The sequence below is a fragment of the Myxine glutinosa genome, chromosome 7 (assembly GCF_964187855.1).
Source record: "Myxine glutinosa chromosome 7, kmMyxGlut1.1, whole genome shotgun sequence".
Lineage (NCBI taxonomy): Eukaryota > Metazoa > Chordata > Myxini > Myxiniformes > Myxinidae > Myxine > Myxine glutinosa.
The window spans coordinates 161452106-161475065 of record NC_136267.1 but is presented as its reverse complement, the minus strand read 5'-3'; the positions used below and the strand labels follow the sequence as shown (position 1 = coordinate 161475065).

The window sequence follows — 22960 nt, the reverse complement described above, 5'->3', positions numbered from 1 at the left end:
TTATTTAAATTATACAATGGACTACAAAATGTAAATGTTTCATGATATTTGTTATATTATATCACCTTTATCTATCAATATTGTTGAAATGAAGATCAAATAGCTGTGTTGAAATATGTTAAAAAAGTGAAAACTTTACATGGGGTGTACTTACTTTTTCACGTGACTGTGTATATATATGTATATATATATATATTATATATATATGTATGTATATACACACACACACACACACACACACACACACACACACACACACACACACACACACTAAAAGATTGGGGTGGGTGGGATTATACATTTTTGAGAGAAAGCGGTGCTTCCAACCAGAAAGTAAAAAACTAGATCTACGACCGCCAATTTGAGCAAATGAGCAAGAGCAGACCCGGTCTCAAGTGACGTTTCGCCTGCTTCACAGCAGGCTTCCTCAGGCCAATAGACTATTATTGGCTTGTGTGGCATATGTGCGACAATATGGCAGCAACAGACAATAGACTACTATTGTACGTATACGTGAGTGGGGCGTACGTGTGTGTTTGCATTTTTAAAATTCATTTTCTCAGCAACCGTTCCGATTAACACATTAAGATGCCGTGAAGTCTTAATGCCAAAGAAAGTTTATTATGGATTTGTCTGCTTTTGCAAAAAAAACAGGTTGTGGATTTATCTGCTTTTGATGTAAAAAAAGAAGAAAAAAAAGTATCAAATTATAATGTTTTTATTAAATTCAAATTTGTGAAATTCTGACCTTCTGTTGGTTTACTTCCATCAATTTAGGACCACCCTTTTTGGAATTGATATGTTGGAACCCATCTGTGGATCGGTCCCATCGGCCGATGGGTCTGACCCGTTTGCGGATCCGCAGATGGGCGACCCATCTGTGGATGCACGAGAAATGACAATGCAGACCCATCGGCAGATGGGTCTGCGCCATCTGCGGATGTGTTGTTCACCTTGAAGGAATGTGTATGCATCAATGGTGGATGAGTATGTTTATTTGAACCTAAAAATAAGCAATTGATGTCATAAATGTTTATAAAGCAGTCCGTGACATGTGGTTTGTCGATAACCGTTTGTCGATAAGATAAAAATAAGATAATGTCGCTCCATTTAAAAACGCTGGTCTACTTCGCTGGTGGCACTGGCAGACTCAGCTCTCCATTTTTTATATAGCAATTCCTGGCATGCCTTAATCACCCCAAAGCTAAAGATGAAGGTGTGGCTTCGTAATCGGGGCATTGTCAATTATATAAACACAATAACGCATTATGTGATTCTATGAGGCCCTCAGTGTGATTCTATGAGGCCCTATGTGATTCTATGAGGCCCTCAGCGATGGGTCTGACCCGTTTGCGGATCCACAGATGGGTCGCCCATCTGCGGATCCGCAAACGGGTCAGACCCATCGGCCGATGGGACCGATCCACAGATGGGTTCCAACAGATATATTGTACCAAGAAAGCGCATTTTAAAAATGTTGATTTACCGAAAATGGAAAAAGGAATTATTGTGTCGATCACCTTCACAAGACGTCTTTTGGCTACATTGCCCCTAAATAATTGCAATTGATGGAGCCGCTTGATTATCACAGTTATGTGAACAAGGTTGTAGTGATCGTTGTCCTTCAGACAGAGGACCCTACATGTTTCCATTTAACAGCAGCCAGGATCATAATTTCCTTTCTCATAATTAAAGGTAACTTTGCAAAAACAATTGCTCAAACGTAATCAATTTTTGTAGCCGGGAAAACAAGGAGAATATATTTTGCTTGATGTAAATTGAAGGTGGTAAAACTCTGCAAGGATTTCAATCGGAGTTCATTTCCTCAGGGAGAGAAGACAGTTTTACACACTGCTATAGCCACATGGTCTGGCATGCCATGGACCCACCCATCAATGTTAGCGTTCCCTCATGGGATCGACTACACATGATCACGTTGCTCATCATGGAGAGCACGGCCGATTACAAACAATTGGGCGACTGAAAAACACGCACAGAGGTTGTTAACCTAATTTCGTTCGAGGCACTACAGTGACATGATCATTTTCGCTGTACAATAAACGGTACAATAAACGGTACATTAAACGGTGTTGTCATAAATCATTATGCTCACTGTACCCTGTTGCCCTGTAAGCAATGTGTGTGCATGCCTCAGCCTACCTAATTACCTTCGTCACCGAAGGTGGATGGACATTATGCTTTCACCCCTGTCTGTTTGCTTGTCTGTGAGCAGGATATCTCAAAAAGATGTCGATGGATTCGGCCGACATTTGCTGGACATTTTGGGTGTGTGATAAGGACGAATTGATTAGATTTTGGTGAAGATCCGGATCTGGATACTAGAAGATTTTAAGTGATTCTTCACCATTGGGAGATGGGGGCAAAAGCGATATATAGCACAATATTTCAAAAGATGTGGACGGATTCGACGAAACCTGGTTGAAGCCTTGATTCAATTTTCGTGAAGATCCGAGTCTGGATCCGGATGCGAGAAATTAAAATTTTTTGAAGTCATTCTTCACCATTGACACTTAGACTTAGTTTCTACTGTCTGTCCGTAGTGGGGTATTGGGCAGTAAAGTGTCGCCATCTTGTCCAGTCCATAGCAATTTTTCTCGCCCTCGTCCACATGGTGTTTCGTGTTTTTAGGTCTTCTTTAAAAGAGTTTCGCCTGGTCTTTTTTGGGCAACCTTGTTTCTTTTTACCACCTTGTGTTATCCATTCAAGGGTTACTCTGGCAAGGGCCATTGCAGGTATCAGGGAGAAGAAAGACATGTCCAGCTAACCTCAACCTTCTATCTCTTACGATGTCTGAGAGGCACCTTAACCCAGTTCTCTTTGACACTTCCTTGTTTGTGATATGGTTCTCCATGTGATTCTAAGAATCTTGCGGAGGCAACGTTGGTGGAATACGTCCAGTTTATGTGACACCGCTGTTCTTTTCCATGTTTCGCTGGCATAAATTGCATTTGGCACCACAATGGGCATCATATAGAGCTTTAGCTTGGTGGAAATATTAATAGTGGTTGATTTCCACACTTGCAGAGGTGCTGAAGAACTGAGGCTGCCTTGCCAATTCTTGTGTGGACATCAATCTCAGCATCACCTTCCCAGGAGAGTGTGCTACCTAAATACAGAAAATGGTCAGCTTCCTCAATGTTTTCTTGACCAACTGTAATGAAGTGACCTCTTTGTTGTTGTTGTGTGATCATGGTCTTGGTCTTTGCGCAGCTGATACACAGGCCGACTTTGACACTGTGTTTCTCCAAGCTAGAGGTCATATTTTGCAGCCCAGTAGAATCTTCAGCCAACAGTGCAACGTTATCTGCAAAGTCAAGGTCTGTCAAGAAATGTTTCTGCCATGAGATCTGGCCGTTGGCACCTGTCATGGCGTTCCTCATTACAACGTCAGTAACCAAAAGGAATAGGAAAGGGGAGAGTATACACTATACACCCTTGGCGTACTCCTGTAACAATATCAAAAGAGTCTGTAGTCCAGAGCTGGTCTTGATGCAGCAACTGGGGTTTTTCAACACTAACACAAGTGCAAAAAGTAATGTTGGCGCAGAGCTTTAAAGATATTGATATATCACTGTGGGATTCATACTGTCTTGTAATGTTCCATAATGACTGTCGGTGGATGCTCAGGCCTTCTTGAAGTCTATGAACTTGATAGCGAGTAACTTCTGATATTCCAGGCTCTGTTCAATGATGTTCCTCAGTGTGAACATCTGCTCTATGCATGATCTACTACGAAAACCAGACTGTTCTTCACCAAGGATTTCCTCTACAACTTCCTTTAGTCTGTTAAGGAGCACTGTGCAGAAAACTTAACCAGATGCAGGTAAGAGTGTTATACCCCTCCAATTGTTGCAGTCACTGAGGTTTCCTTTTTTGGTAGCCTAACGATTACCCCTTGCCTCCACTCAGCTGGAACAACTTCTGCTTTCCAGATCTTATTGAATAGGTGTGTGAGCTCTGTGATGATGACATGCTGTCCATGTTTCAGAAGCTCTGCTGGAATTTCGTCCAACCTGGGTGCCTTGATGTTACTCAGATTCATGATGGCTCTCTGAACCTCTGCATTGGTGATTCCTTCGAAGTTGATGTCCAGCTGAGTCAACACGATGTTGTCATCAAACTCAAAAGTGGAGGTGGGATTGGGTTGGTTGAGAATCTCGGAAATGCTCCATCCACCTTCTACCCTGTTCTTCATCAAATAGTAGTGTTTTCTCATCTTTGTCTTTAATGAAAGTTTTGTCTCTGCAGACTTGGATAAAATTAAAAGCTGGTCAAACACGTGGAATAAGTCGTTCGATCCTGACAAATATCACACTTTCACCTTGTCTCTCTGAAAAGACCCTGTGGAAAACTATACCATCTACTTTCTCAACAATCCTCTCAAAGAAGTTCTATCACTCAAGCTTTTGGGTCTCACTATCTGCCATGATCTCTCCTGGGAAAACCACATTTCCAAGCTGGTCTCCAAAGCCAGTCGCCGTCTGGGCATCCGCCGTAATGCGAAGTCCTTTCTTGGCACAACTGAGCTGCCCACCACCTACAAAGCTTTCATCCGCAGTTTGATGGAGTACTGCTCACCCCTCTGGTCTGGTGCTCCCGCCTCACACCTAGCTCGGCTTCACGCTGTAGAATCCAAGGCTTTTATTAGGATCATTTGTATCTCGCGTGATGAAGCTGATTCTGAGGGCCTTTCACTCTCTCACTGTAGGCAGGTTGGTGGTCTTTTTGTCTTCTTCTGCCTCCTCTCCGACCTTGCATCCCCTGCTCTTTTTGTGCGTTGCCCCCCAAATATTCCTGCAGGACGCACAAGATCTGCCAGCAACCTTCTTCTGGTGAAACTGCCAAAATAAAGATTTTCTGCTCACCTTCACTCTTTCATTCCTGTTTTTTTCCACCTCTGGAACAAACTCCCACAATCTCTTCACTTCCACTCTTCCCTCCAGGTCTTCAAAACAGCTGTTCACCACCATCTCATATCTTCCCCCATCCAAAACTTTGATCTTTTCTACCCCCGTTTTTATACCCCCATTAATCTACCCCAAATCCACCTCCTTCAAGTTCCTGAAATCCCCCTGTAGTGTCCATCTTGTTTATCCCGTATACCCCACCCCAGCCCTCTCTCTTCTACAGATCTCCCGATGTCCCTGTTGCCTACTATTGTTGTGCTTACCTCTCTCAATAGTGGAGTGGCTTATGGAAATGATCGTGACACGCTGGCCCAAAGCACTAAATTTGGCACAGTTATACTTTAGGACCATACAAAACTTTTGAGAGGGGGCTGCCCGATTTTCGAGGCCCAGGTCAAGGTCAGGTCAAGGGCAAAGGTCAAATTATGTGTTTGTCACGTTTTTGCCATGTCCAGCTCATAGCTGTCATAGAAACATTATCTCAGTGTCTAAATAATCATTTTTAAGGACAAGGAATCCATTTGTATTATGGAAAATATCCTCAGGTGCTGCCATATTGTATTTCAAGGTCAGGTGAAGGTCAAAGGTCAAATTATGTGTTGGTCATTTTTGCATCGGTGTTTTTGACGTACATCGATACGCTGAGGGAGGATACTGGATTGGCCAGTACAGAGGAGGCCGCGGCCTGCATGACTTATGCTTCACAATTTCCGTGACAGAGACACAGTCCTGTGCATGGCAGTCCTGCGTTCCTGCACGTGCAATTCTTTGAACAAGTGGGTGTCGCCTTACATCCGCACTTGAGTAGTTCTCGACAACTAAGAGCAGCAGCTGACAGGGTTGTCCAGGTTGGACGCCACCCGGTATCTGCTTTGGTCCACCCAAAGCCATCTGGATTTGGTGCAGCTAGGATGGGCTTCAGACTCTCTCTCCAAATGCTGGCTTGGTACAGGCATCGATTTACATGCTGGAGCAGTGCGTTCTGAGTTGGAGGAAGCTTCTCCATCATCTTCACTCTCCTTGGGAATAGCTCCTGTCGAAGGTCATTCACATTGACATGTGGGGTTGTGTTGTCGTACATGATACAGGTAAACCGCTCGATCACATTGAATGCTGGAGATGTAATCACCTGTGGAACAAACGCAGTCAGGGACGTAATGGTGAATCCTTCTGTGGCTGTCGGGTAAGCTTTCCATGCCTTCCAAGCTGACTTTTTGCCTTTACCACTGAATTGGGATGTTACATCAGAGCCAGAGAATGCATGGAAAAACGGCAGAGCACGAGCTTTGTCTTCCCCAAGTTCCTGGCAGATTGAGTTGACATGGTAATAGCAGAAGTGTTTACCAGTACCAAAGCCAACCCATAGTTGCATACCTGGATGGTGCTGCACAAGATCATGAAACACTCCCACCAGAATCACAATCACGTCTGTGTCTACGGTTCTGATGAGAACAGTAGTCGCCCCTTCCCTTAGGGCATCGTTTACATGAAGACATATTCTACTGTCTGCTTCTTCGTGATCACTCTCTCCCATTGTGATGTTAGCCTGATTCGATTGGACTCATGGACCAGATGTAATGTAAACCTGTTTGGTAAGCGGATAGTCGTGTTTGACTACGTCCTCCGTCAGCAGTGCGAAAAGCTCCTCCTTGTTGGTAGGACCCTGTAGAAAGCCAGCGAAGTTACTTGGTAACTTCGTATTGCGGGATACCTTTCTACGTAATCCTTTCCCTCGTTTCTCTCGAGTTGTGGCTTTGAGGCTGTCGGGTCGGTAAGTGTCCCAAACGATGTCCATCCTGGAACAGCCTTGAAGTTGTTGTCTCCTAACCCTAACCCTAACCCTAACAACTCGGGGACAGCCTGGCGCCGCCACTGCCTATATGGCCGTCACCTGGTGGAACTTCCCATAATAGTAATGGATTAATTGACTAAATATGTTGGTTATGTGACTAAGACCAAGTTTTTTAGGTTATATATAAGCTGGATATTGCAAAAACATGACAGACACATAATTTGACCTTTGACCTTGACCTGGGCCTCTAAAATCGGGCAGCCCCCTCTCAAAAGTTTTGTATGGTCCTAAAGTAGAACTGTGCCAAATTTGGTCCTTTGGGCCAGTGTGTCACGATATCACTTAAATTTGGACTTTAGCCACCCCACTACAACCCCCTCTGGTCTCCCGCTCCTTTTATTATGTGTTCTATGTATTAGCTCATATATGAGCCTTGACTAAGTATACAAAGAAAATAAATAATAATAACAATAAAATTAAATTAAATTATAACAGCACTCGGTAGAGAGCATACCCCCTCTTGGTGAACAGTTTACGTTTTGTATCTCAGAGTGGACCAGAAAATCACAATACATAATCATAATAAAATACTCCATTTCTGTCTGTCTGTCTGATGAATTTTTGACGCCAATACATTCTGTCGTTACTTATCCAATCTCAACCAAACTTGACAGGATGACCAAGGGTTATATAATGAAGGTTGTATCGCATTCATTTGCCCTCCTCTCCAAGGGGGGTTCTCCCCCGAGTGGGTTTTCCCCACCATTGCCGTCAATGGGTTGCGTGTTGAGGTGTATAGCCATATTAAGTTACCTTTAACGTGGCGTTTTTCCAAGGCCGCTTTGAATAACAAAACTAACGATAATAGCGTAATATTAATGTGATTACAAAACAATATTAATACCATTAATATCCCACCTCCCCAAGGGGTTTTTCCGGCGAGTCAACGTATATAAATAGCTTATCATGGCCTTTTCGTGGGAGCAACGGCCCTCTACCAGAGGTAATGAACATTGAATGAAAAATGAATGAATGATTGTTTTAAGGCCATTTTCCCCGCTAGAGCAGGGGTCAAAATCACTTGCGGGCCTTGCTCGCTTGTGGGGGCCTTGCGGGCCCCATGACAATCATGGTTCCTTGTTTGAGGCAATGTTTTTGTGGCCAGATGCCCTTCCTGACGCCAACCCTTGGTCACCTCTTACGATGCGCAGGGATACAGTGTACCTATTCTAAGCCGGGGTACACACCGTGATCATTCATCCCAGCAAGCTGGTACTCAATTTGCTGACCTCAGAAGGATGACAGGCTGAGTCAACCCCACTGGTGTTAATTCAGTGATGGACCTGGATTTGAACCCAGGATCCTAGGAATCCCAAGCCGGTACCCTAACCGCTAAGCCAACACCAGGCTTAAAAAAAGGAAACTTGCTTAGACAATAAAGAGATAGAAATTGTATATCCGGTTAGAAGTAATGAACATTAATGAACAGTAATGAATATTATGAACCACAAACACGTATGATTAGCTTTTTAAACAGTCGCTAATGCTGTTTATAACACTAAATGAAGAAATTTGGAGGAATCCCAACATGCGTGAGGTAAGTTTTACTTACAGAACTGAGCGAAGATCTACTGTACTCTAGGTGCGCCAAAAGTGTGGGTTAATAACATGACCCTTCCTGGTGCTAACGTGGTGTTTTTCGTTGTGAACTTCTGAAACTCGCTCCTTCTGTTTAACACGAAACTGAAAGGGAGGAAGACCGGGATGTGCTCATTTACCAAGCAGCTAGCTAGCGCTTGCCAAGCAAGCCGTTCCTTAACGGTTTTGAATGGAGTGCTTGCTCGAATGCTTAAATCACTTGGCGATCTCTCCACAAGAAACTTGGTAAATGAACACACACCCAATGTTCTTGAGATAAGACCATAGATCGACTGTAATCTATGTACCCCAAAGAGGAATGACCCTTTCTGCCCCTCCCGTAGTTAGCGGGTGTACTAGTTCATATAATGCAGAAACATTCTTCACCAAAATTGAGTGCAATCGTCCTTGTCAGACACCCAACCGGTCCACCAAGTTTCGTCCAAATCCACCCATAACTTTTTGAGATATCCTGCTATGTATCATTTTTGGCCCAATCTCCCAATGGTGAAGAATCACTTTAAAAAAAAAAAAATTCTCATATCCGAATCCATATTCAGATCTTAACCAAGTTGTTATCTTAACCAAGTTGTTTTAATGTTAGCTCTTTCACGAGCCTCGATCTTGTATACAAAAAAAAAAAAAAAAAAAAAATCGAATCGAATCGTCCTTGTCAGACACCCAATAGTCAGGGAATATTATCAGAAATCTGGGAAATCTGGGAACAAATTCCTTACCAAGAAATTTCTTCACCAATGTGTTTGTTAGGGTGTCCACTAACACATTTCAAAAAGTTTCAATTCAAGTCCCCTAGGGGAACCCGTGACAGGGGTCAACAGGGGTCAATTACCTTTTTTAAGATCAAATTTTTCTTATATTCACATTCTGGGTCACAGTATCCGACAGGAAGCATCAAAATTATTCAAAGTAGGCTCATTTTAAAGCTAAGAACATATCTGGCATGGTGATACCTAAAACAAATCAATATGTTAAAAAGTTTACACAATTTTGAGCAAAAAATAATAATTTTTGGTCATTTTTTGGGTAAAAATTAACTTTTCTGGTCTACAATTCGTCTTCTCGGTAGATACCCCTTCGTTTCATTTTTCTGAAAGTTTCCAGCAAACTGCCCAAGATATGCAGCCTTAATGTATTATAAGTAAAACCTTCTGGTATTTATAAAATTGAAGCTATGAAAGGTCACTGACCTTTATTGTTTTCCCTTATTGTAACATAAATTGTAATAACCGTTACTGGGAATCCGGAATCGGTTTACCATCGGTTCGTCCGTTTTCGTGTAAGGGTTTAAATCGATACTGCTCCACAATGTCAAATACCTCAGGAGTCGAGGTCTGAGTCTTCTCCAGACTCTACATCATCAGGGATACAGTTCATACATGTAATGCCTGTACAACTTCCGCATGCTGAGATACACTTGACACCATTCTTCTTGCAGTTGCACCGCCGGTTGCTGCAATCTCCAGCACAATTGCAGGTCGTGAACCGGAGCAGCTCCTCAGGAGCCACGGGGTCTACTGTTGGAACTGGCTCATAACCACGAACGCCTACCGTCCATCCATAGTCACTGGGGTCCAAAGACATGCTCTGCAGCAGCATCCAGTCCCGGGTTTGGAGATAGGCACGGAGAGAATTCTGTGCAGCTGCACCCTCTGTTGGAGGTAGAGTCTCTGGTTTGATCAGCCCGGCCGCCGCCTTCCGCGAGAACATGTTGTATCGAATTGCACCCAATGTAGTACCTGGTTCATGGTAAATGTGCTGGAAAATCGCAATACCAGCCCCGATCACCACGTCCTTAGTAGCCCGTACGTCAAGGAAGATGTCCATATGTTCATCAATGTCCCCTGCACAAAACCTGTCAAATAGAGGCGTTTTCCCGTGGCCCCCGATTGCAGAAACCGTATCACAACCGGTGAAGGCGTGAGTAAAGAGCAGGTACCGCCTCTGTCTTTCAGAGAGAGCTTCTCGGATCCTCCTGACATCGTAAGAGCCCTTCGATGTGGTTAAGAAGAGTGGATGGTTGGTGCTTGAGCTATGGTGTACCAGCATCATCAGCACGTCCGCGTCTTCCGCCCGCACCTGAAAATAGAATAAGATATGAGCAAAGCGTCTTGAATTTTGCAAACACGGTGAACTTAACAATTGAAAAGTTATTTAACTATGCTACTCTTCTTTTCTGAGGATAAATGCACTTTCATAACAATGTGGCACATCAAAATACAATTGACGTTACAAAAATGACGATCATGTGTTTACTGATGCCCAGTGCAGCACAACATTTGCATTTGCCAAATTTAAAAAAAAATAACATTGTCTCTTCTTTTTTTATTTAACTCAGTTAATTAGTTTTATATGTGCCAATGTCAAGGTTTTTTTGTTTTGCTTTATCAACACAGAAACAAATCAAAAGTAATCGTAGTTGATGTAAGTAAAATACCTACACAAAATTTTACTGACCTCAACAGAGTCATCTGTAGCAGCAGCCAGTGCCGCTCTCACAATCGAAGTGTCAGCATCATTGTCGCACTGCTCCACGGTGATCTGACATTTCCGGAATGTTGAAGAGAGGAGATGGATGAGCTCACTCTTGTTATGAGTGTTGTCCATGAACTTTGCCTTTGGTGTCAAATGTATCATATCCGGTCGAATCTGTAGATCACAGCAGGAGTTCTTGGTACGCCGGATGTGGTCGTGATCTTTTGGCGAGCTGTTATAGCCATCGAAGACAACAGTGATCTTCTGAGACCGACGGCCGAGACACTGCACGTAGCTCAGGTAACTGTCGGCAATCTCCTGCCAAGTCTGACCTTGTTCCCACTTCACCATGTAGAGAAGCCATCTGCCATCAACCACCAGACTGGAGCAGGCTTGGTCAGTGAGGTCAAGTGGATCGGTCAACTCCTTCAGGCTAGTCTTGGAAAAGCCTGCCTTGTTCGCCTTGTTCATTTTCTGATCTTTGTTGCTGAACAAGGACAAGGGGAAGGGAAATGCCGTTGGGCGAAAATTATCAGTCGGTTGAACAACTTGAGTGAGTTTAGGTGAATCTTCTTCTCATTGACCTTGGGAATCTTTCTGAGCGATGACAGGGCCTGTACCTTGAACTTCACCTGCATGGTCGATGTTACTGACTTTCCGTCCAGCTTTATCTGCATCTCCTTCCCTACTTCAGCCGCTCTCTCAGCATTGACTGTGTCATCTGCAGTGCTCGTGAATCCTGTTGAGAAGGATTTTTTTTTTTTTTTTTTTTGTATACTGAATCGAGGCTCGTGAAAGAGCTAACATTTATTTCACAAACAAATCAACCAGACAAACAAAATATACAAAAAGAGGGAGCGGAAGACAAGATGGGGAGAGAACGGGAAGCACACAACCACAACATTTGAGAGCAGGTAGAAGTGTGGGAGGGAGAGGGCTTGGGGGCAGGAGGCGTGGGAAGGGGAGGGGGGGGGGGGGGGAGAGGTATAAAACACAAGGGGACCGAAATTAGCGGGGGTAGAAAAGATCAAGGTTTTGGATGGGGGAGGATAAGAGATGGTGGTGAACAGCTGTTTTAAAGACCTGGAGGGTGGAGTGGGATTGAAGAGAGTGAGGGAGTTTGTTCCAGAGGCGGGAGAAAAGAGGAATGAAGGAGTGAAGGTGAGCAGAAAGTCTTGATTTTGGCAGTTTAACCATAAGAGGGTTGCAGGCAGATCTTGTGCGACCTGTAGGAATATTTGGGGGACAGAGCCCAGAGAGGGCTGGGGGGGGCAAGGCCAGAGAGGAGTCGGTAGAAGACGGAAAGACCACCAACCTGCCTGCGGTGAGTGAGTGAAAGGCCCTTGGAGTTAGCTTCATCGCGGGAGATTCCAATGATTCTGAACGCTTTGGTTTCAACAGCGTGAAGACGGGCTAGGTGTGACCTTCACCTGCATGGTCGATACAAGCAAATGCTTGTCTCGATCGTGGTCGAAGGGATTGTTCTCCTCCAACCACTTCAGGGCAAGTCCAATTGCTTCAGCGTCTCGCTTCATCCGAGTTTTGGCAAGGTCTTTGTGGAGTGGACCATGTTTCTTGGCACCTTCCTCCATGCGCTGGTTGACATCGGAGAAGTGGTTGAGTGTTTGTACCCAGCACTTGTGGCCAGAATCACTATTCCTGACTTCTGCATACGCCAACAGAGTAGGGTAGCCTTTAGGAGTTGCCTGTGCGAGCTTCTGAGCTGGCGTCTCCGGGCCTTCACAGATGAAGCAATTGAGCGGAGGTGCAGGAATAATGTCTACGTCCATACTGCTAGCCTGTACTGCCCTACAAAGGAAAAAGCTAGGGTTAAAAAATTAGGGTAACAAAAGAAAAATACCTGTAACGGTTATTACAATTTATGTTCCAATAAGGGAAAACAATAAAGGTCAGTGACCTTTCATAGTTTCAATTTTTTATAAATACCAGAATGTTTTACTTATAATACATTAAGGCTGCATATCTTGGGCAGTTTGCTGGAAACTTTCAGAAAAATGAAACGAAGGGGTATCTACCTAGAAGACGAATTGTAGACCAGAAAAGTTAATTTATACCCCAAAAATGACCAAAAATTATTATTTTTTGCTCAAAATTGTGTAAACTTTTTAACATATTGATTTGTTTTAGGTATCACCATGTCAGATATGTTCTTAGCTTTAAAATGAGCCTACTTTGAATAATTTTGATGCTTTCTGTCGGATACTGTGACCTAGAATGTAAATATAAGAAAAATTTGATCTTAAAAAAGGTAATTGACCCCTGTTGACCCCTGTCACGGGTTCCCCTAGGGGACTTGAATTGAAACTTTTTGAAATGTGTTAGTGGACACCCTTACAAACACATTGGTGAAGAAATTTCTTGGTAAGGAATTTGTTCCCAGATTTTTGCAATATTCCCTGACTAGTCCACCATGGTTCGTCCAAATCCGTACACAACGTTTTGAGATATCCTGCTATGCATCATTTTGGCCCGATCTCCCAATGGTGAAGAATCCCTAAAAAAATTCTCGTAGCCGGATCCGAATCCGGATCTTCACCAAAAGGTAATCATTTCGACCTTGTCACATACGCTACATCTCTGCCAAATTTCGTCCGAATCCGTCCACAACTTTTTGAGATATTCTGTTCAGAGACAAACGGACAGACAAACACATGGGTGAAAAAAAACCCAGGAAACCTACCTTAAAACATCCGTTGGGACCCCAAAACGTTCAACATAAGGTTTGGCGGGGCTATCCCCAAAACTGAGGGAGTAGTTTGGGGACGGACGGACAGACAGACACTCCTGTTTTATAATATACTGGTATAAAACCCGTCACAAATGACGGGTTGGAAGAATTTATTTGACGGCGCAGCCACGTGAGAGTGCCAAAGTCTGAAGCCTGGGCCTTGTGTCAGGTGTGCTTTTATCTTCTCTATTTATTAGATATTCTACAGACATAAATGAACACTCGGTTTACTCTGCGCAATTTGCATGTCACGTTCAGCGAATGTTACCTCCCTGTGCCTTGTATTTATTGTGATTTAAAAAAAAACGCTTCCATACACCGACCTTGAGGCTCGGTTTGCAAGCCACCATCTACAATTCCAATGTAAGAGAGATAATTACTCTTCTTTGGGGTCTTCGGAGTCCTCGGGGTCTTTTGGTTCCTCTGGGTCATTGAGGTCTTAGGGTTTTGAAAGGTCTTGGGGTCTTTTCAGTGTTTTGGGTCTTCGGTGTCTTTATGGGTCTTTGAGGAAATTTTGGGTCTTCAGAGCCTTTTGGGTTTTTGTTGTATTTTGTGTCTTTGGGGTATTTTGGGTCTTCTAGATATTTAAGGGTCTTTTGGGTCCTTGGGGTATTTTGGGTCTTTGGTGTATTTTGGGTCTTCTGGATATTTAAGGGTATTCGTGGTTTTTTGGGTCTTCAGGGTCTTTTGGGTGTTCGTGGTCTTTTGGGTATTTAAGGGTCGTGGGGGGGGGGGGGGTCTTGTGCGTCTTTGTGGTCTTTTGGGTCTTTAAGGCTATTTGGTGTATTTTGGGTCTTTGGGGTATTTTGGGTCTTTAAGGTTCTTGGGGTCTTTTCAGTTTTTTGGGTCTTCAGGGTATTTATCGGTCTTTGGGGAATTTGGGGTCTTCAGTGTCTTTTGGGTTTTTGTGGTGTTTTGGGTATTTAAGAGTCTTCGGGGTCTTTTGGGTCTTTAGGGGTACTTTGGGTGTTTTGGGTCAATTGGGTTTTTCATCGTGCGGTCGTCACCACGTCTTTGTGTAATTTAAGTTGCTCAAAGCTATTGTTTGGATTTTCCACCAATGGAGAGCGACGTCTAACGAAGGCAAGTATTCGTTTGATAAGAGTGCACAGGTTTATCTCATTTTAGGTGTTTACGTATTCTGGGATGGAAAGTGCGCACAATAGTTTTGTTTCATGATTGATGAAAAGGCATGAAAGTGTACCATGAGATGTCACTTTATTTGAAGTTTTCCGGTCTTGGTCCTTGGGGTTTTCTGGGTCCTTGGGGACTTCTGGGTCTTCATGGTCTTTTGTTTCTTTAACAGTTAATAGGGTATTTTGGGTCTTCGGGTATTTTGGGTGTTTGGGGTCCATTGGGTATTCGGGGTTTTCTGGGTCATTGAGGACTTTTTGGTCTTAGGGTCTTACCAAAATTTTGGGTATTTGGGGTCCATTGGGTCTTTAGGTCTTTGGGGTATTTTGGGTTTTCAGCATCTTTTGGGTCTTTGGGGTATTTTGGGTGTTTGGGGTCCATTGGATCTTTTTGGTCTTTTGGGTCTTCGGGGTATTTTGGATTTTCAGAGACCTACGGGGTCTTCTGAGTCCTTGGGGTCTTTTGGATTCTCAGGGTCATTTGGGTCTTTGGGGTCATTTGGGTCTTTGGTGTATCTTTGGTCTTTGGGGTATTTTGGGTCTTCAAAATCCTTGGGGTCTTCTTGGTCTTCATTATCTTTTGTGTCTTTAACAGTCTACAGGGTATTTTGGGTGTTTGGGGCCTATTTGGGTATTTGGGGTCTTCTGGGTCCTTTAGGTTTTTTAGGTGTTTGGGTCTCACCAAAATTTTGGGTCTTTGGGGTCCATTGGGTCTTTTCAGTCTTTTGGGTATTTGATGTATTTTGGGTCTTTGGGGTATTTTGGGTGTTTGGGTTTCATTGGATCTTTTTGGTCTTTTGGGTCTTTGGGGTATTTTGGATTTCCAGAGTCCTTCGGGGTCTTCTGAGTCCTTGGGGTCTTTTAGATTGTCGGGGTCATTTGGGTCTTTGGTGTATCTTTAGTCTTCGGGATATTTTGGGTCTTCAAAGTCCTTTGGGTCTTCTGGGTCCTTGGGGTCTTCTTGGTCTTCATTATATTTTGTGTCTTTAACAGTCTACAGGGTATTTTGGGTGTTTGGGGCCTATTTGGGTATTTGGGGTCTTCTGGGTCTTTGCGGTCTTTTGGGTCTTTTGGGTGTTTGGGTCTTACCAAAATGTTGGGTCTTTGGGGTCCATTGGGTCTTTTCAGTCTTTTGGGTATTTGATGTATTTTGGGTCTTTGGGGTATTTTGGGTGTTTGGGTTTCATTGGGTCTTTTGGGTCTTTGGGGTATTTTGGATCTTCAGAGTACTTGGGGTTCTTCTGAGTCTTTGGGATCTTTTGGGTCCTTTTTGTCATTTGGGTCCTTGGGGTTGTTTGGGTCTTTTGGATCCTCGTGGTCTTTTGGGTCTTTGGGGTCCTTTGGGTCTTTGGGGTATTTTGGGTCTTCAGGGTATTTTGGGTCTTCAGAGTCCTTGGGGTCTTCTGGGTCCTTGGGGTCTTCTAGGACTTCATTATATTTTGTGTCTTTAACAGTCTACAGGGTATTTTGAGTGTTTGGGGTCCATTGGGTCTTTGGCGTCTTCTGGGTCATTGGAGTCTTTTAGGTCTTTTAACCGGTGGACACACAGTCGTGTTCAAAGATTGCCCATTTAACCCCCCCCCCCCCCCCCAAATCCCTCATAAAGCACTACTCAAAGCCTTTAAAACCTAGCCTTATGAAGGGGGACAGACAGATACAGACAGACACACACATTGTTTTATCTGGCTAGTTGTTAGCCATATATGTTTATATGGCTTTTATATGGCTTATACGTATATATATGTTGGGAAAAAATTAAAATTATAATCTTAGAAATCTGATGAAACTCTTTTGAATTAAAAATACCTCTTGTCCCGTGACGTCACGTGGTGCACGTGAGTGAACGTTTGTCGTTGTCCGGAAATCCTCTGTCCAATGTGTTCGTTCATTCTAGGGGTGTTTGTTACTCGTGTTAGGTGTGCAAGTGTGAGCAGAAGGGAACATTTTAATGGTGGAGAGTGTGCACATCACCTGTGGAAGGTTCACAAGTGACATGAACGGAATTACCAAATCAATCGATTGGAAAACTTTAAAATAAAAAAAGAAAAACTTGAAGGAATGAAGGAGGTTTTGAAGAGCGAGTTTGGGTTTGAGACGCGACGCCACGTGGCCTCACCGGGTGCGGTGGGCGGAGAGTAGTGGAGGCAACAACTACAGCGGCCAGAAGGGAGAAACCGAGCGCGGGGAGAGGGATACACGGGGAAGAAAGCGGAGGGAGAGGGAAACGAGGGATCGAGGGGATTAGCGAGCGGGGAGAGTGGGCCCTCCTCGGGATGGGACGAGCACGAGGTGTGCGGAGGGTCGCTCCTTCGTAGTGAGAGGGTGTAGCATGGAGGTCGATAGGACGGCCGAAGGCGCCAATGGATTCGTGTCGGACGGCGAGACGAGGTCGAGTCGAGGCATTCCCGAGCTGGAGCCGAACCGGGCGCCGGCGGGCTCGGGGCCCGGTGAGTGCTCGTCGTGCCGTCCCCGTCCCCTCCCTTCCCTCCCTCCGTTCGCCGAGCCGCTGCCTCCCCTTCTCTCGCCTGCCCTTCCCTTCTCCTTCGCGAGCTCGGAGCGCAGCCCGAACCGGCCCGACCTTCTCTTTGTCTCTCGGTGTTTATTTTTTCTCCCGTCGCCGGCCCCGATCGTCGGCGCACCACGGTGAGTGAGCCGGTCGGCCTCGCTCGGTTATTTGCTCCTTTTAACCCTTGAATGTTTCCTCGAAGCGCGTCGCACCTTCCCCGTTGTCCTCATTATCGTTACCGTCGTGATTTTGTCCGTTTCCGACGAGTTTGTCGCCGTCTTGGAAAGGCCGAGCCGTGTTGGCGCCGCATTCCCCTCACGGCGGCCATGCCGCGCCCGCTCCTTCCTCGCTCGACGATCCTCGTCGCTCGGCCGAGCGAACCGCCGGCACCACGGGGCACCGCACACACCGCTCACGTACCAATTCCCCATTTTATTTGCGATCCGAAGCGCTTTCCGCGCTGAACGGACGAACGTCCATTCGCGTCATTTCGCTTCCCCTCCGGAGGTCCATTGCCGTGCTGGGGACGTCCGAGCGTCGTTCCGATTGCGTCGGTCGACGTTGACTGTAGACGACGTTAGGGTGACCGAAGCCTGTCCCGCCGACGGCTCCTCGCACGCAGCGCCATTTCGCGCCCGGCCCGCCCGCCCCGAAGTCCTTTCTTCGCTGCGTGCCTTTTCCCGCATTGTTTCTCCACATACATTATCAATAGCTACTGGTTGTTTTTTTATTACTTTGAAGGATCTTTTTATGATTTTTCGGCCTTTCAAAACGTGTTTTGTGGCAATCCGTGTCGATTTGCGGAGCTTTCACGTGTCGGATTGGACGGGTAGAGACTGCACTCCATGGGACTGGGAGTGCCGTCATGCCCAAGAGGTGGAACATGTAGTCTTTCTTGCACATGAGCCCGAGGAGAGGAGGAATGCTGAATTTTCAGGCGAGAATGGGTGAAGGTAGTGAGCATAGGTAGAGGTGCGAGCAGGCGTGATGGCGAGCTGCGCTGCGCCAGAGATGCAAGCGGAGGTGGTGCTGCGCTCGGGCAGACCCAGACACCGGGAGGTGGTGCTGTGCTCGGGCAGACCCAGACACTGGGAGGTGGTGCACCAGGACGGAGATCTGAGCTGGTGTTGTGGTGTGCTCGGGCAGAGACCAAAGTTGGCGTGGTGGAGCGCTGGGGCAACGACATGGGCAGGCATGGTGACCTGCTGGGGCAGACACCCGGGAAGGCCTAGTGACGAGGCCTGGGGCAGAGAGTCGGACAGGTGTGCTGGAGCGCTGCGGCAGAGACCAGGGCAGGTGTGGTAATGTGTTGGGGGCAGAGACCAGGGCAGGCGTAGTAATGTGCTGGGGCAGAGACCGGGGTAGGCATGTTGAGGCAGAGATCACGGCAGGTGTGGTGGCACGATGGGACAGGGACCAGGGTTGACGTGTTGCCATGCTGGGGCAGAGACCCAAGCAGTTGTGGTGGCGAGCTGAGGCATATACCCTGGCAGGCATGCTGATGAGCTGGGGCAAAGACCTGGGCAGGTGTGGTGGTGAGCTAGTGCAGAGACTCGGGTAAGCATGATGGCTATAACACAGGCAGGCAGGCGTGATGGCGAGCCAGCTAGAAAGGCAGGCGGGCGTGATGGCGAGCCCGGCTGGAAAGGCAGGCGGGCGTAATGGCGAGCCAGCTAGAAAGGCAGGCGGGTGTGTTGGTGAGCCAGCTAGAAAGGTGGGCGGGCGTGATGGCGAGCCCGGCTGGAAAGGCAGGCGGGCGTGATGGCGAGCCAGCTAGAAAGGCAGGCGGGCGTGATGGCGAGCCCGGCTGGAAAGGCAGGCGGGTGTGTTGGTGAACCAGCTAGAAAGGCGGGCGGGCGTGATGGCGAGCCCGGCTGGAAAGGCAGGCGGGCGTGATGGCGAGCCGAGCTAGAATGGCGGACGGGCGTGATGGCGAGCCCGGCTGGAAAGGCAGGCGGGCGTGATGGCGAGCCGAGCTAGAATGGCGGACGGGCGTGATGGCGAGCCCGGCTGGAAAGGCAGGCGGGTGTGTTGGTGAACCAGCTAGAAAGGCGGGCGGGCGTGATGGCGAGCCCGGCTGGAAAGGCAGGCGGGCGTGATGGCGAGCCGGGCTAGAATGGCGGGCGGGCGTGATGCGAGCCCGGCTGGAAAGACAGGCGGGCGTGATGGCGAGCCAGCTAGAAAGGCGGGCGGGCGTGATGGCGAGCCGAGCTAGAATGGCGGGCGGGCGTGATGCGAGCCCGGCTGGAAAGACAGGCGGGCGTGATGGCGAGCCAGCTAGAAAGGCGGGCGGGCGTGATGGCGAGCCAGCTAGAAAGGCGGGCGGGCGTAATGGCGAGCCGAGCTAGAATGGCGGGCGGGCGTGATGCGAGCCCGGCTGGAAAGGCAGGCGGGTGTGTTGGTGAGCCAGCTAGAAAGGCAGGCGTGATGGCGAGCCGAGCTAGAATGGCGGACGGGCGTGATGGCGAGCCCTGTTAGAATGGCAGGCGGGAGTTATTGCAACCCCGGCTAAAAAGACTGTGAGATGATGGTGGGAATGGCTTGTAGGGATGATGGTGAGAATGGCTGGTAGGGGTGATGGTGAGAATGGCTGGTAGGGGTGATGGTGAGCATGGCTTGTCGGGGTGATGGTGAGAATCGCTGGTAGGGGTGATGGTGAGCATGGCTTGTTGGGGTGATGGTGGGAATGGCTGGTAGGGGTGATGGTGAGAATGACTTGTGGGGTTGATGGTGGGAATGTCTGGTAGGGGTGATGGTGAGCATGGCTTGTAGGGTTGATGGTGAAAATGACTTGTCGGGTTGATGGTGGGAATGGCTTGTAGGGGGTGATGGTGAGAATGGCTTGTTGGGGGTGATGGTGGGAATGGCTTTGTAGGGATGATGGTGAGAATGGCTTGTAGGGGTGATGGTGGGAATGGCTTGTTGGGGTGATGGTGGGAAAAGCTTGTCGGGGTGATGGTGGGAATGGCTTGTCGAGTTGATGGTGGGAATGGCTTGTGGGGGTGATGGTGGGAATGGCTTGTTGGGGTGATGGTGGGAATGGCTTGTAGGGATGATGGTGAGAATGGCTGGTAGGGGTGATGGTGGGAATGGCTGGTAGGGGTGATGGTGGGAATGGCTGGTAGGGGTGATGGTGGGAATGGCTGGTAGGGGTGATGGTGGGAATGGCTGGTAGGGGTGATGGTGAGAATGGCTGGTAGGGGTGATGGTGGGAACGAATTGTTGGGGTGATGGTGAGAATGGCTTGTAGGCGTGATGGTGAGAATGGCTGGTAGGGGTGATGGTGGGAATGGCTGGTAGGGATGATGGTGAGAATGGCTGGTAGGGGTGATGGTGAGAATGGCTTGTAGGGGTGATGGTGAGAATGGCTTGTCGGGGTGATGGTGAGAATGGCTTGTAGGCGTGATGGTGAGAATGGCTGGTAGGGGTGATGGTGGGAATGGCTGGTAGGGATGATGGTGAGAATGGCTGGTAGGGGTGATGGTGAGAATGGCTGGTAGGGGTGATGGTGGGAATGGCTTGTAGGGGTGATGGTGAGAATGGCTTGTAGGGGTGATGGTGAGAATGGCTTGTAGGGGTGATGGTGGGAATGGCTTGTTGGGGTGATGGTGAGCGCGGTAACAAAGGTAGATTTGCGGAGCTGCCGGCAAGAAAGCCGTGCGGGCGTCACGGTGAGTCGGGCTTGGAAAGCCCAGCCTGGAAGGCAGGCGGTTGAGCTTACAGATGAGCCGAGGCGGGTGAGTGCGAGCCGGGTTGTTGGAAAGGCGGGTAAGCTTGCTTGCACACACGCTGTGGGATAGAGGGCGGTCGAGCGGCTTTGCACACCAGCCCGGGCAGAGACGCGCCTGGCCGAGCTTGCAGATCCTTTGGGGTGGAGAGGCGATGCTGCAGCCAAGCCCAGAGACGCAGGCATGCAATGTTGCAGCCGAGCCATTCCCAGGGATTGTGCGCGCTGCTGGTGATCCCTGGAGTGGATTCTGCTGCAGGAAGGAACAGGGAGAGGAGGTGGAGGAGGAGGCTCGCATAATATGGCTTTATAACAAGAGGTCATGTTGCAGTGATCTATACCATATCGTGGATGATGTATGCAGTGGAACTTGGTCCTTGTGTTTTATCCTATTTGTGGTCTGAAATTCCAAATGAATCCAAACATTATGGTGCTCTTTTAAAATGCGCTCACCTGTTTTGTACTGATCAAGAGCTGGCGTTATTTCAATCCAATGACGGAGGAATGAGAATGCATCAAATGCTGTCATTACACAAGGCATAAACAAAGCGCACTTGAAAATGCCAAAGAAAATAAAATAAATTGATTGTTTAAAGATATTCTGCTGCCGTTAAATCTCCATTATAGTATTTACATCATTACGGTATTTAAACAAGCCTCCGTATATTGGGATTTTGGTCCTCGTGTACAAATGTTTCTGCACGACTGTTTCGGAGCAAATGAATGATGGCCTCGTGCCTTCTTTGTGCTTGGATCCTCCCGATATAATATTCATGGGGAAAGAGATGTGTTGGAAATGCTTTTAATCGAAGCTCCCAGCCGAGCATCAAAGACTAACTTGTTCTGTCATTCCCTTTGATATACTTTTTTTTTTTTTTTAAATTGGTGATTTCATACCTCGAGTACAACTTCCCACACCTTGTCTGCACACCTCCTTTCATGTTTTGCTTTCTACTAATTGTAACTGCTTTGTGGTGTTGGTGTCTTTGCAGGTGCAACCTTTTGTGATTTTGTGAATTTTGTGAATTTTGTTCGATTCAAGTGTAGCGGTGAATGGTGGCAGATTGGCAGATTTATCAAGCTGGTTGGACGTTCATCGCAGAGTCGTGCATCTGACGAGATCTCCGCAGTCCTCACCCTTAAACACACCCACTCCATATTCAACGTATATATGGAAACTAATTTCATTGTCGGTCTTATTAAGCTCCCATATTTCTAAGAATGTTACGTTTATTGAAAAGGAATTTTGCCAAAACGTTACAAGTAAAGCATACACGCAAGTTCGTAAACAAATTCAAATGTGGCCCTTAACTTTCACTCGTCAGGAAATGTAACAAAATAATAACGGTGCAAAATGGACTGACAGGATGGCCCAAAGGTATACACACTCACTTATAAGCTATCTGGCATAGGCCTGCATCCCGAGCCAGCTGCAAACTGCCATTCCGGTATTTAATGGGCAGGGTGCTGTGTGTGTGTGTGTGTGTGTGTGTGTGTGTGTGTGTGTGTGTGTGTGTGTGTGTGTGTGTGTGTGTGTGTGTGTGTGTGTGTGTGTGTGTGTGTGTGTGTCCCTTGGATGAACGTTAAACCGGACGTCCCATCTGCCGGCTTTAGTTAGTGGACGTTAAAGATTCCATGGTGCCCTTCACGAAGAGTAGGTGAGCAATCGCCGACACCATGAACAAATTACAAATTCCTGCCCTTACTCTTTAGTGGAATGTCAGGCCTGGCCAGCCTGCTCATGAAAGACTTGGGCCAAAAACTTATCATGGCCAACCCCACAAGAACATGGGTATAATTGTGGTGGTTAAAGAGGAAAAATAATAAAAGTGCAAAAAAAAAATCAGTGCTTTGGCTGCCCTAATTTCTCATTCCGATGTTGACATATTTTGACCTTCGGTCGGTCCATGTAAAATCAAAACTGCCCCATTGAAACCTCTTGAATCGCACCTGAAAAAAACGCCATCAAAACACAGAAATTATTTGGTCGATGC

The 22960-nt window shown here is 46.8% G+C and overlaps 2 protein-coding genes and 1 long non-coding RNA gene across 5 annotated transcripts in view; 1 reads left to right on the top strand and 2 right to left on the bottom strand.

Annotated features, from left to right (window-relative positions):
- The window catches only part of LOC137417024 (uncharacterized), a 44006-nt gene that overhangs the window by 16005 nt on the left and 5041 nt on the right, over window positions 1-22960 (bottom strand). The gene's annotated exons all lie outside the window — the stretch shown is intronic.
- On the bottom strand, window positions 9669-11654 carry LOC137430667 (uncharacterized). The gene is made up of 2 exons (XM_068121453.2): window positions 10834-11654; window positions 9669-10455 (listed from the first exon to the last, which is right to left on the bottom strand). Exons 1-2 carry the CDS (start codon window positions 11320-11322, stop codon window positions 9697-9699), a joined length of 1248 nt encoding a protein of 415 aa, XP_067977554.2. The 5' UTR covers window positions 11323-11654; the 3' UTR covers window positions 9669-9696.
- UBTF (upstream binding transcription factor) overlaps window positions 16855-22960 on the top strand; it is a 67633-nt gene continuing 61527 nt past the window's right edge. The window contains exons 1-2 of one of the 3 annotated variants that reach the window (XM_068102740.2): window positions 17268-17376; window positions 21959-22131. Coding sequence is in view for 1 of the 3 variants with exons in the window: in XM_068102738.2 (XP_067958839.1) it covers window positions 17063-17180 (118 nt within the window). In the remaining 2 variants the exon portion in view is untranslated. Of the gene's footprint in view, window positions 17181-17224; window positions 17377-21958; window positions 22132-22960 lie in introns of those variants that run through there. The other 2 variants (XM_068102738.2, XM_068102739.2) reach the window with 2 other exon arrangements.